The following is a 13054-nucleotide window of genomic DNA, read 5'->3' as shown; positions in this document are numbered from 1 at the left end:
TACACTTTCCTATTTTTTAGTTTAAAAGAAGCATACTAATTCAAGCACACTTGAATAAACTTCTTTTTCGTAAGGGTTGTTTATTTATTTAGCTGTTTGTTTGTTTTACATTTTAATCATTAATAAATATTTGTAATAAATTTAAATGTATTTCAATTTATTATTCTGTCACAAAACAGAAAGCCACATTTGGAATGACTTTCAATATATATATATATATATATATTTTTTTTTTTTTTTTTGAGTGAAGTATACTTTTAAACGATTAACTTTAAATTATTATTATTAATCATTATAATGACTGACACATGTATTTTTGTATAAATATAAATGTCTATTAATTCATTGTTCTGTCACAGAGGAAAGAAACATTTTGAAACTTTTTTTGTGAACAATCCTTTATAATTAGCAATAATTATTATTAATAGTAGTTATAATTAATACATGTTCTTTTTAATAAATGCTTATTATTGTTTTATTCTATTACAAATGATTAAAGTTAGATGGGTTTATAACAACTTCCAGATTTTGTTTTATTTTCAGGTGAACAATCTTCCTTCTTATTTAATAACTATTATTAATAATAGTTATAATAATCAATAAATATCTATACTTATATATATAATTTTTTTTTTTTTCATTATCAGAAGAAAGTAAGTGAAATGGGTTTGGAATGACTATAAAGACAGATGTTTTATTTTTTATATTCTTTTACATTTTTAATTATGTATTATCATTATTAATAGTTAACAATATTTGTGTCTAATCTTTGTAATTAATTAAAGTCAGTCACCTGGGTAGGTACAACATACAGATTTTTTTTGGGTGACATCTTTTTTATCATTTCTATCACTATCCTTATTATGGTACAATAATACATAATTTACTGTAATTTAGTAAAAAAAAAAAAAGTAAAGTCGTGACGTATTGTCAAGTATGGTAACCCATCCAAGTGCACACACGCAGCAGTGAGTAGTGAACGAATGCACACACACCGTGAACACACACCCGGAGCAGTGGGCAGCCATGCTGCAGCACCCGGGGAGCAGTTGGGGGTTCGGTGCCTTGCTCAAGGGCACCTCAGTGGTGGTATTGAGGGTGGAGAGAGCGCTGGACATTCACTCCCCCCACCTACAATCCCTGCCGGCCGGGGACTCGAACCCGCAACCTTTCGATTACGAGTCCGACTCTCTAACCATTAGGCCACGACTTCCCCACAAAATTTTTTAGCATGCACTACCCTCAATTCTCTTTTCTTCAGTGTTTAGAAAATACATAGAGCTTTCCTTCACTTTGTGTTCACTTGTGTCTTACAAGAAATGCAAGCCATTTTGTTTATTTGCTGTGCTGTAAATATTAAACCAGTCAAAAAAAAAAATTTAAAAAAAATAAAATAAAAAAAAAAAACAGAAGTGTGACAATAACATATTTGGTTCATCCATTTTTTTTCCTAGTGCAAATGGCACTAGGACAATTGCAAAAGACTTGCAAATACAAAATGATTGTAAGACATTTAAAACACTGCATACAAAACACATTATCTAGCCTTTTCAAATTACAACATACCAAAAAAAAATGGATCAAAACATTTATAAATACACACTCATAAATCATAGGAACATATATGATGGCAAATAAATGGCAAGAAAATCGGTCACTTTATAACATTCTCCATTCCTATCTAACAGTCTAGAAAGTTTGCAGCCATAAGCAATTCCAGGGCAATCTCTGGAGCAATGGGGAACTCTGGGATTTCTGTCGAGCTGTTAGTGTAGCGCACTTTATAGGTAAAATACATGCAAACTTTGGAGAGAACATGAGAAGGGATCTCCCGGAAGTTCACCTCATTGGTTTCATTTTCAGAGAACTGACCTAGAAGAAAACTTGTAAATGTTAGTTAGCGCTTCCTCTTACTGGTAAGATATTGCTAAAATGTTTTTGAAAATAAATGATTGCTGGAAGAATTCCACAATAAACAAATGCTGCTAGACTTTGACCATGTTTCATACTCACCAGGTCCACTCAGCATAGCCTTGATAGTGCCAGAGGTTAAAGCATGCTCTCTCTTCACAATAAACTCATGGCCATCTGAAGAGATCAGCTTTACATGCTCGGCATCAGGGCCTTCACAACCACCGTAAGTCCTGTCTTCAACATCTGCTGGAAAATGTTATTTGAACACTTAAAGGAAAAAAGAAACATGCAATGGAAGCTAAACAGACATGCATAGGAGTAAAATTTACTAGGAATAAGGATGAATAGCGTATACAAACCCATTGTTTTACAGGCGCTGTATTACTCCTGCAAAGAACAGAATAAAATATGGTAGTTTATTGCACAGGGGAAAAATATAAATTATTGTGAACAATAAGAAAGCTTAGAAAACCCCCACAAAACTGTGAAATTATAATGACAGACTAACTCGAGAGGCAAACCGTTAACAAAACCCTTTAAGACTCGTTTTTGTGTTTATTATATTTTGCTGTACTTGGTATTTACATAATTGTTCACATTTTTATATAAACCGTCTCATAAAAGCACATTGTCACGATCACAACAGCAAATTACAGATTTTACCCACATCATTTTGACATCTTACATTAAGTACATCTATTAATCATATAAATAAATGTATAACTGTCACACTTACCGCGAATTAAAATAACAAAACAAGTTTCTTGAGGAACACGGAGAGTACTTCCGGTTCAAAAATGTGGCTCATAATTAAAAGTCCCCTCGATTTAATTAGTGTGTGTGTGTGTGTGTGTGTGTGTGTGCGTGTGTGTGTGTGTGTGTGAAGACAATTAAAAACACAAAGTATTAAATATACATAAATCTATATATAAAAAACAACAATAATATCCAAACAAAACTGTCCAGCAGATGGTGCAAATTGTCCTTAACAGGAACATAATGAGAAACTTAAATGATTTCTATAAATATAATTAACTATAAACAATTAAGAACCGGTTTCTCCTATCATGCTATCACGTGATTACAGGATTTCAACCACTCTTTCAAACTCTTCCATCTTTATTTACTGACTTCACTGTAAAATAAAGCTCTCATTTGCATCATGTTTATACTTTGTTGGTTATAATGAAATACTATTAAGTGTAGAATAGGTGAAGAAGTACGAATAGTTGCACGCAAAATTTACTTATTTATTTTAAATAATTAATAATAATTATAAAAATTTTGTACAAAACTGAAAATCTTCAATATAGACGGGTTCACTGCCTTATGTTCAATTATGGGAGAGCGTCTGTGTGTCACGTGACCAGAGGAAGGCGAGTCTCTCGAGACCGTAAACAACATGGCGCGTCACGAACCTGGAGAGTCTTAAAACCTACTCAGAAGAACTCCCACGTTTACAAGATTCATTTTTGATAACACTGTTTGTGTTTATTTACCGACGTCTGCAGGAAGAAACCAACGGAGCAAAAGAGCTGTCAAAGCGCTGTTACCATTTAACTGGTAGGTGTTTCTCTTTTGAGAGTCTGCTAGCGTGAGCGCTAACTTATAAACAAAGGGTAGTTTTGGCTGAATATTTAACATAATAATTGGGCTTTTATGTATTTTGCTTTTTAAAACTCTTAGTTTGTAAATATGAAGCCATTATATGAAGTGTTCATCCCATGACATTTGCTCTTTTCAATTCTAGCCTGTCATTTTAGCACGCTCGCCTGTCAGTTACATCAGCCTTTTGTCAACATTAATTTAAATCACCTGTTTAATGTCCTACTTTCTCAAGACAAGCAAACATTGGGATGTAAATAACACTGACATACCACACAATTAATGCTCTACATCAGCGTTAATTTGGGCTTAACACACATTTATGCATTCTGACATGTCCATCACAAATTTATGATCAGAGAAGTGTATTTCTTATTATTTGAGTGTACGTCCTATTATTTACAGTATTACTAAAACTGGCGTCAAATGTCTTTAAGATTAACCTAGAGTTGTTTATGTCTTGCTTTTTAAAGTAATAATCATTTTCTATCCTTAGTATTTCTCAAACATGTTAAAATGCATAAAAAGCCTTAATAAAGTCCTGTAGTGAAAATGTGTAATTTTTTTTTTTTGCATCGATGCATTAAATTTATCAAAAGTTTCAATAAAAAAAAAGACACTTATAATGTTACAGAATATTTTTTTACTTTCTAGTGACTGAAGTATCCAGAAAAAATGTTTGTTTCCACAAAATATTAGGTATCACAAATGTTTTCAGTATTGACAAAAATAATATGTAATGTCAAAACAAAATTAGCATTTTTCTAGATGAAGATTAAAGATGAAGGACAAACTGGAGTAATGGCTGCTGAATATTTAGTTTTGCCATCACAGGTATTATTTGGGTGTATGTCATATTTTTGACCTAATTACTAAAAGATGGTGTTCAATGTCTTTAAAGAAATTTTAACGTTGTTTATAATATATCATGCTTTTTTATAATGATATTAATGTGTTTGCTTGTATTGCTAATTTCTGAATAAATGTTTTGGCAGACAATCAGTCTATGGGCTCTCAGTCCAATTCTGGGATGTCCGGTCGGGGCTCTGGCAACAACCCAGACCAGTCAGAACCAGAACCCAACCAGAATTCCAATCAGACGGGTCACACACAGGTCGAGAGGCAGTCAGGATCTGAAGAGGACGTTGACTTAGCACAAGTTCTGGCGTACCTACTGCGAAGGTAATTACAGTATATGCATAACCTACAAAACATTTATCTGGCGATCCCTTTGTCTGGGCTGCATTTTAAACATGTTTTGGAACTCTGCTGCTTCCTCTTTTGTCTTATGGGTATTGAAAAGCATTCTTCCCTGTTCTCTATTAAAGGGGCCAGGTCCGCCTGGTCCATGGAAGTGGAGCGACGGGCCTACAGCTCGTGCAGTCATATTCAGACTCAGACGAGGACAGCGATGGGGCCTGGGATGGGCGGCTAGGACATCGATATGACCCTCCAGGTGAGAATTATGGACTGTATGGCATCATTTTCAGTCTATAAAAGTGAGTAATGTGCCAGAAATACCATTGCATTAAACACAATTCTGTGGTCATTTACTGTGCCTTATTTTTTTCTCACTCAGTGGATGCCCAACCAGACACACAGGAAGTTGACCGCAGTGAGATCCGCACTCAGATCCTGCTTGCCACTGCTTCCTCGGGCCTAAAGGGCAGACACAGTTTCACACATATGATAGCAGAGGTAAGATGTTCTGAGCATGTATAGTAACAATACAATGAGTCCGAATGAGCAACTCAGCTGATTTACTTTGCAGCTCTTCTGATTTGTAATTAAGAAATCAGGAAATTTTTATACAGCCAACTAGAGTAGAGTTCACAAATGTGCAACTTTTTATAATCTAACTGTGTATTTCTTTCTGAAGCGGGAACAGGGACGGTGTCGTGGGTCGAGTTTCTCTCACGGAGAGTGCAGCCGAATCCGTTCACAGTAAGAGCAACATAAATGTTATGCAATAACAACAATAATAATGTATATCTGATGCAGAAACAGTCACATATTACATTTGAAATACACATTTTTTTTTTTTTTCCTAAAACTGATCAGTCTTTGCATACGTATAGTAAATCATATACATTTCCTCATAGTTTCCTGCCTAATCATGTGGTATACAAGGACACCTACCAGCAGAAAGTCTTTTGTGGACTCTACAGTGATGAGGGAAACATGTTCCTGTCTGCATGTCAAGGTGAAACTGTAATTCAAGACTTTGTCATTAGTATTTATTTTCTATTTATAAAAGTTTCCAAATGTCAGTCATGTCTCAGATATGTTCAAATGCATAACAAAGTTCTACAAAGGTCCAGTATTGTAATTGTTTCAATCTTTTGGCTTTAATTTAAGTACATAAACTACTGTTCGAAAGTTTGAGGTCAGTAAGGTTTATTTTTTTGTAAGAGATGCAAAAATGCAAGTGACACTAAAGACATTTATAATGTTACAAATATTTCTTGTTCAAATGAAAAAAATGCTGTTGTTGTTACAAAAATATGATGCAACAGCTGTTTCGAACTTTCAATGCTTCTTGAGCTCCAAATTAGCATATTAGTATGATTTCTGAAGGATCATGTGACACTGAAGTCTGGAGTAATGGCTGCTGAACAATCAGCTTTGCCATCGTAAAAATAAATTGCATTTAAAAATATTATAATTATAAAAATAGTCATTTTAAATAGTAATAATATTTCACAACATTAATGTATTTTGATCAAATAAAAGCACACAATATGAGCATAAGCGACTTATTTCAAAAGCAAACATACGAAAATCATTGAACTGTGTAGGTCAAACAGTATCTTACACTCTCCTTTTTCTGTCTTTGTTTTTATAGATCAGAATATCAGGTTATATGACACTAGCAGGGGCCGTTTTACTCTAAAGAAGACAGTGAAGGCCAGAGACGTGGGCTGGAGCATTCTGGATGTGTGTTTCACCCCTGATGCAAGTTGTGTGCTGTACTCCAGTTGGTCTGACTACAGTAAGACAGGACCAGGTCACTTAAACTGCTTTGTTGGCACTACTGTCATTTTTTCCAGTAATGCATATCTGTCTGTGCTCCCTCTCTTTAGTCCATGTGTGCAGTGTAGATGGGGACAATGAAACACACACCGCTCTGGACCTCAAGTTAGTGTTTCCTCATTGTACATTTTAGCATTAAAGCTTCCTCTTCATGTGGATTACAGACAGTAGAACAGATTTCCATAATCATTCATCACTACAGCCATCACGTGACTGTGAGCTAACCAAAACTGAACACGCTGGCAAAGTGTAATCTGAAGGAAGTTTGTTTTCAAAGTAATGACCAAATGTGGTTGCTTTTGGATATTTTAGGGACAATTCTTAATTATTTATGAGTTCACTTCTTTTTTTTTTCTTCTTTTTTTTCTTTTCATATATACCATTTTGACGACATCTCTGCATTGCATAACATTTAGTGACTATCTTGTGATAATAAACTAATATTATGCTTTTAGAAGTTTGGTCTTGCTCTGTTCATAGCAAGGTAGAGCTGTGTGAATGGAAATGAGTTTAGATGTTTAAAGATTTATATTTATTTATGTTTTAGTATAGCCGGTGAGGTATATTAATCACTAGAGAAATGACTGTATTTGTTAGTGTTTAGTGTTGCTGATGCTGACAGGTGTCATTTCTTCTTTCAGTCCAGATGAAAGGAGGTTCTGTGTTTTCTCACTGGCAGCATCCACAGATGGAAAAGAAATTTTAGGCGGGTTGGTAACATACTGTGGTCTAAGAAAATAACTCATTATTAGTTTTTAAATCTGGGTATTTTTTTAAACATGTTAAAATTTGTTTTGCTTTTCTGATTTCCACTATTTTATTTTATTGCATTTTATTGCATTGCATTGCAGAATAACCACCTACTATACATAGAAAACTAAAGTGCTCCTTTATTCTTGCTTTTTGTCTCTATCAAATAGTGCAAATGATGGCTGCCTGTATGTGTTTGATCGTGAACAAAACAAGAGAACTCTAAAGGTATGATTTACACATTAGTAAAGGAATAGAAGGGCATAAGATTACATTCTTAATCCAGGGACAAAATTCCAAGAAAAATATTTATTCAGTGGCTAGTGGAAGAGAAAATGTCACAAATACCTCATTATCTGTAACTCAAAAATGTTTGGTCAATTTTCATCTGCTGCACTTCTAAATACAGTAAATGTCTTTCTGAAAAATGTCGAATTAATGGCGCATGCTTTTTACTTTTTATTGGATCAATATCAGTTAACTCAATCTCTCAAATTTGTCAGTTGTCCTGTGACTTTAAGCCTTACGTAATCTTTACAGCTCCTCAGTCTCTGTGCATCAAAGGTCTAGCGTTCTGAATTGAATGTGGTCATTGATATGCAAGATAGATTTACTGAGAATATTATCCAGACATTGCCCTCTGTAGCATGACTCATGTGAATACGGTTGTTTATCTCACCATCTTTCAGATCGACGCTCACGAGGATGATGTGAATGCCGTAGCGTTTGCAGACAGTTCATCACAGCTGCTGTTCTCAGGCAGTGATGATGCTGTGTGTAAGGTATGGGACAGACGTACCCTCAGAGAAGACAGACCACAGCCTGTGGGTCATCTGGCTGGACACAGAGATGGAATCACCTTCATACACAGCAAGGTATAAAAGCACAATTCACACACCTTAATATTTTTGTGGAAACCATGATACATTATTTTTCAGAATTCTTTGATGAATAGAAAGTTCAGAAGAACCGCATTTACTTGTGATATAAATCTTTTGTAACAATGTGAAAGTCTTTATTGTCACCTTTGATCAATTTAATGCATGCTTGCTGAATATAAGTATTAATTTTTTATTTTTTTTAAATTTTACTGACCCCAAACTTTAAACAGGAGTGTACATGGAAGAATCATTTATCAATTCATGTAAAAGAATCAAAACAAGCTGACAAATAAATACTAGAACATACTTAAAACTATTGATGTTTAAAATTGTAGTTCAATGTAAAAATAAATATAATAATTAACTTTTTAAACTGCATTTATGCATTTAAAGAGATTTATTTAATTCACTTGTAAAAAAAAATAATACATTAATTTAAATGCAAATAAATGATTTATTATTGCTATTATTAATAATATGACATTATTTGTATGAAATTATTTGCATTTTATTTTGTAAGGAATACATTATTGATTTCTTTATTTTATTTTTAAGTGATATTCTTATTGTATTCTTATTCTTATGTATGTATGTTGTCCTGAAGGGCGATGCTCGGTACTTGATCAGCAACTCCAAAGATCAGACCATTAAGCTGTGGGACGTGAGGAAGTTTTCACCCAAAGAGGGGCTCGCGGCCTCACGGCTCGCTGTCACACAACAGAACTGGGACTACCGCTGGCAGCAGGTTCCACAGAGAGGTGTGTTACTATGTTTGAGTAACTTTAATAGACCTGCTAGACCTGCTTGTTTATTGTCAACATTAATTTTATACATAAACACAAAGCACCTGTTTTGACTCATTTTGTTGGCCTGCAGCACAAAAGAGGCATAAGCTGACTGGCGACACCTCTGTGATGACCTACAGGGGTCATGGGGTTCTGCACACGCTCATTCGCTGCCGCTTTTCTCCTGAATTCAGCACTGGACAAAAGTTTATTTACACAGGCTGTTCAACAGGCAAAATCGTCAGTAAGTGGAGAATAATAGCAAGTGTGAAATTATTTTTAAAGTCACTATTTATTGTTATCCAAATCTGCAGTATTTTACCTCCTCCCATCTTTTTTGTAGTCTACGATGTGTTGACAGGATCCATTGTGTCCAAATTGTCCAATCATGACGCATGTGTAAGGGATGTCAGCTGGCACCCGTATCACAACAACATGGTCAGCAGCTCTGTAAGTAAAACCACTGTTTAATTCTAGTGTTTATTTTGTTAATAAAAACAATGATGAAATGTATTTGTTGACAACCTTTTTTCATGACTAAGACTAGGCAAGGCGACACATCAAACATTAAACACTGTGACTATAACTATAGTCAACATCATTGACAAAAAAAATGAGACTAAAATACAATAATAAAAAATTATAATAAAAACTCAAAATCTCTCTACACTGATCAATATGTAGAGAGCCACCAATCAGAGCTTTTCTCATAGAAGGATACATTTTCCCCCTCTGTTTGTACTAGGGATGCACGATATTATCGGACTGATATCGAAATCGGCCGATAATGACTTTAAATGTAAATATCGGCATCGGCCTGACATGCAAAATTATGCCGATATGTCTTGCCGATAAGGGGAAGGGGTTAACTCGCATGTGCTCAGGGTGTGCTAGCGATTAGATCACGTCAGCAATGTGGCTCATTCTTGAAGCAAAGTTTTGTCTGAATGATCAATAGATTGACTGTTTTGGATCACTGCATTTAATGTGTGAAGGCATGTACAGAATGACGCGTTCGGTGTGGGATAGAGTAAACAGTTATAGCACAAGCAGGGGCAGCAGTGACAGCCTCCCCCAGGTCCTAATGCCCGTTCGGTAAGTAGTTTTAATAGTAGGGGCGCAGTTGGCCTACTTCTAATTAAATTAAAAGTAAAATAGCCTACACAAATAACATTTAGACTGTGTTTCTGATTAAATAAAGCAGTAATTGATGTAATAAAATAAGTATGTTTTGATTTAATGGTCAGAAGCTATAGCTTACATGAAAAAAAAAATCACAAACATGACACTTGTAAATTAAATAATTTTATATATACTGATTTATTCATTAATGTGTAACGTTTTATTTTTTAAACAAATCATGAGCTCTAAAAGATTTTCAGAATTTTTACAACTCTTTTTAGACCATCTACAAATGTTAAATCTTAAAATAAAATATTAGGGTTAACATTGCATCTTTCTGGGGGAAAAAAATGCAGCGATTGATATAGTTGATTTATATTTATTTTCAAAGCTTCAATGTACTGTTAAAAAACCTTTATTATTTTTTATTTAATTCTAATAAATAAGTTCTTGTTAAAAACTAACCAAAATTAATAATATTTTGCTTATAATTTCTGCACAGGAGATACTTGGTGTTGTTTCCAAACAAAAGGAAATATATCGGTATCGGCTTCGATATCGGCCAAAATGAGTTGAAAAAAATCGGCATATCGAATATCGGCAGAATTTCAATATCGTGCATCCCTAGTTTGTACTTGTACTTAAACCTGGCAACTGTGTACTATCTCGTCTAAGAAAACAGCACTGATAATCTGAAAACAATACAGCCAGTTTGTGTTCATTCACACGGATGTTTGTGCAGTTTGCTCCAACTAAATCTGCCTCAGTGATGAATTCATAAATCCACATGTATCTCAACAATAATGTTTGCAATTGTGGTTGCTTAAGAAATGCACTTTTAGTATTTTTTTTAATAGAAAAACATGAATATAATTTGGAATAGTAATAGTAATTTCAGCTACGTTTTAGCTTTTGAGAGAAACTTTTGAGTTTACCAGTTTTCGTAATGTAGAGCTAATGATGGGCTATTATAATAAATCAGGAAACAAGATGGTTAATAGTAATAGGATAGGTAAAATAAACTGTATATGATTTGACGTTTCTTTGATTTGTGCTTATAGGTGAAAGTGGAATAATTCCATAATTCATAACCATTATGCTGCAGAGCTGCATAGATTACTTAGAAATTGTAATCCGTTACTGATTCCAAATGACATGACAAAAATTGTAGTTAGTAATGTAATCCATTACATTATACATTTTAGGTAATATAATCAGACTACTTTTAGATTGCTTATGACCAATCTCGTTTTTCACATGGATTTAAATAGGATAATCTTGTACTATATTGATAGAAAAATACAAAGAGTAAAAAAATATATTCCATTTGTTGTTAACGACAACATGGTGCATTAAACATTATATTAAGTCAAGGTTTCCCAAACTGGGTTTGTGAAGGAACTGCAGGGAGTTTATGACGTGAATAAAAAGCTAATAGTTAATTAAATCATAAAAATGTTAAAATAAATCATTTTAAAATGAATCAAAAAATAAAACACTTATTGACAAAAAGGAAATATTTTATTTGTTTACCCACATGTAATCTGACCATAACCAATGTCAGAGAACCGTATCTGCCCTAAATAGCATTGAAAATGACACATTGGTCACAGGGCAAGACTAAGAAATAAAAAGATATATACTATGTAATTCCATGAGACGTTTTTTAACTCATTTACTGTCTTTTTTCCTTCTCGTTATATTTGCTCAGTGGGATGGTGCCATCCGTCTTTGGGAACACACCCAGAACCACCCTCTGGACAAAGATCGAGAGAGGATGAACATGGATATGGTGGACATGAAAACCAAACGCTATTGATGACGTCAGAGGTAGATGGTGCCATCATTGCAGGAATGGAATGAAGGAGGACTAAAGGAAAATCAAATCCGAAAAGAGAACAAATTTTGAGCAGAGAATTTAGTGAAATCATATAGATGTAGTGTTAGGCACTCTCTTCAGGTGCTTGTTTGATTTCACATTACCGGCACAAAAGATGACACAAATATGTTTAAAGTGAAAAGGATCATTTAGTTAATGAACACGGGGAGTGCTGTGATTTCTCTTTTACACCCCTCTTTCAGCTCGGACTCGGAGATGACCGTTTTCACTTAAGTGAAAGACTTTGAGTGAATTTCACCAATGTAAAGAACGCATGATTTCAGACAGGCACAAACACAACTGCTTCGCTTGACAAATTACTGTACAGTAACTGTGTTGCTTTACCCCCAAAAAGCAATACTTGCATAATGAAATATATAGCAAAATATTTTACACCTAATGGACATTTCTAAAAGTGCAACGAATTCTGGGAATAATTCTAAATATTGTAAGATATTTTATTGCTATTAATGTTCAGGATTTGATTTTGTAGTTCAATGTAAAAAAAAAAATCTTTTCTTTGTCAAAACTCTGAATGTGTGTTAAAAGTGTGTGTGTGGAGACATAGCTGTGGGTTTACGGGTACGGGAGTGAGTTTCTTTATGTGTGTGTGTGAGTGTGCGCAGATATGTTTCTGTTGACAAAGAGATTTGATTTGTGTATGATTTAAGTGCATTTAGAATTCATTTGAACACTCACAAAATTGTTTTACAAGAACAATTAAACTTATGTGCACAACTTTGTTTGTTTGGGCTATAAATCACATCTCAAATATTTCAGTCAGCTGCAAGCAATACAGTTCGTTACAGCGCTACATGCATTCAAAATGATTTTCAGACAGTTTAAGACAAGGTCAGAATTTAGGTACTCACATTGACAGTGTCTCGTGTAGTCTAGACAAGAGTGTACTGTATATTTGCTATATTTTAATGAGCGTAAGTAGTAGAGAACATGGTCTTTTCCAACCTGCACTCTTAAAAATAAAGGTGCTTCACGAATCACGATGCGTAGATTAGAAGAACCTTTTTGTCTAAATGGTTTCATAAAGAACCTTTAACCTCTGGAGAACCTTTCTGTTTCACAAA

General features: G+C 34.2%; 2 protein-coding genes across 3 annotated transcripts; one reads left to right on the top strand and one right to left on the bottom strand.

Moving 5' to 3' along the window:
* Positions 1 to 638: 638 nt before the first annotated feature.
* On the bottom strand, positions 639 to 2766 carry LOC306863558 (elongin-C-like). 2 transcript variants are annotated; one of them, XM_079406963.1, is made up of 4 exons: positions 2651 to 2766; positions 2274 to 2301; positions 2014 to 2157; positions 639 to 1872 (listed from the first exon to the last, which is right to left on the bottom strand). In XM_079406963.1, exons 2-4 carry the CDS (start codon positions 2275 to 2277, stop codon positions 1682 to 1684), a joined length of 339 nt encoding a protein of 112 aa, XP_079263089.1. In that variant the 5' UTR covers positions 2278 to 2301; positions 2651 to 2766; the 3' UTR covers positions 639 to 1681. The 2 variants fall into 2 exon arrangements, with proteins under 2 accessions (XP_079263089.1, XP_079263088.1); XM_079406962.1 differs by having other exon boundaries at positions 645 to 1872; positions 2014 to 2160; positions 2651 to 2715.
* On the top strand, positions 2086 to 12707 carry LOC306863557 (DDB1- and CUL4-associated factor 11-like). Its single transcript, XM_079406961.1, has 16 exons — positions 2086 to 2137; positions 3426 to 3477; positions 4515 to 4701; positions 4848 to 4975; positions 5099 to 5217; positions 5399 to 5463; positions 5622 to 5722; positions 6365 to 6511; positions 6603 to 6657; positions 7194 to 7262; positions 7473 to 7530; positions 7992 to 8177; positions 8788 to 8941; positions 9060 to 9212; positions 9312 to 9418; positions 11802 to 12707. The coding sequence occupies exons 1-16, from the start codon at positions 2108 to 2110 to the stop codon at positions 11907 to 11909; spliced, it is 1719 nt and encodes a 572-aa protein (XP_079263087.1). The 5' UTR covers positions 2086 to 2107; the 3' UTR covers positions 11910 to 12707.
* Positions 12708 to 13054: the final 347 nt, after the last annotated feature.

Source organism: Barbus barbus (genome assembly GCF_936440315.1).
Source record: "Barbus barbus genome assembly, chromosome: 44".
NCBI classification, from domain to species: Eukaryota; Metazoa; Chordata; class Actinopteri; order Cypriniformes; family Cyprinidae; genus Barbus; species Barbus barbus.
The sequence above is the reverse complement of the archived record's forward strand: the minus strand, read 5'-3'. Positions and strand labels throughout refer to the sequence as shown.

Bases quoted from the DNA above. Each gene is read 5' to 3' on its own strand.
- LOC306863557 (XM_079406961.1), top strand. From the start codon at position 2,108: ATGCTCGGCATCAGGGCCTTCACAACCACC. The intron at 3,478-4,514 runs GTAGGTGTTTCT...ATGTTTTGGCAG, and splicing joins GCGCTGTTACCATTTAACTG to ACAATCAGTCTATGGGCTCT. The intron at 8,942-9,059 runs GTGTGTTACTAT...GTTGGCCTGCAG, and splicing joins GCAGCAGGTTCCACAGAGAG to CACAAAAGAGGCATAAGCTG.
- LOC306863558 (XM_079406962.1), bottom strand. The intron at 1,873-2,013 runs GTGAGTATGAAA...GTTTTCTTCTAG, and splicing joins GGCTATGCTGAGTGGACCTG to GTCAGTTCTCTGAAAATGAA.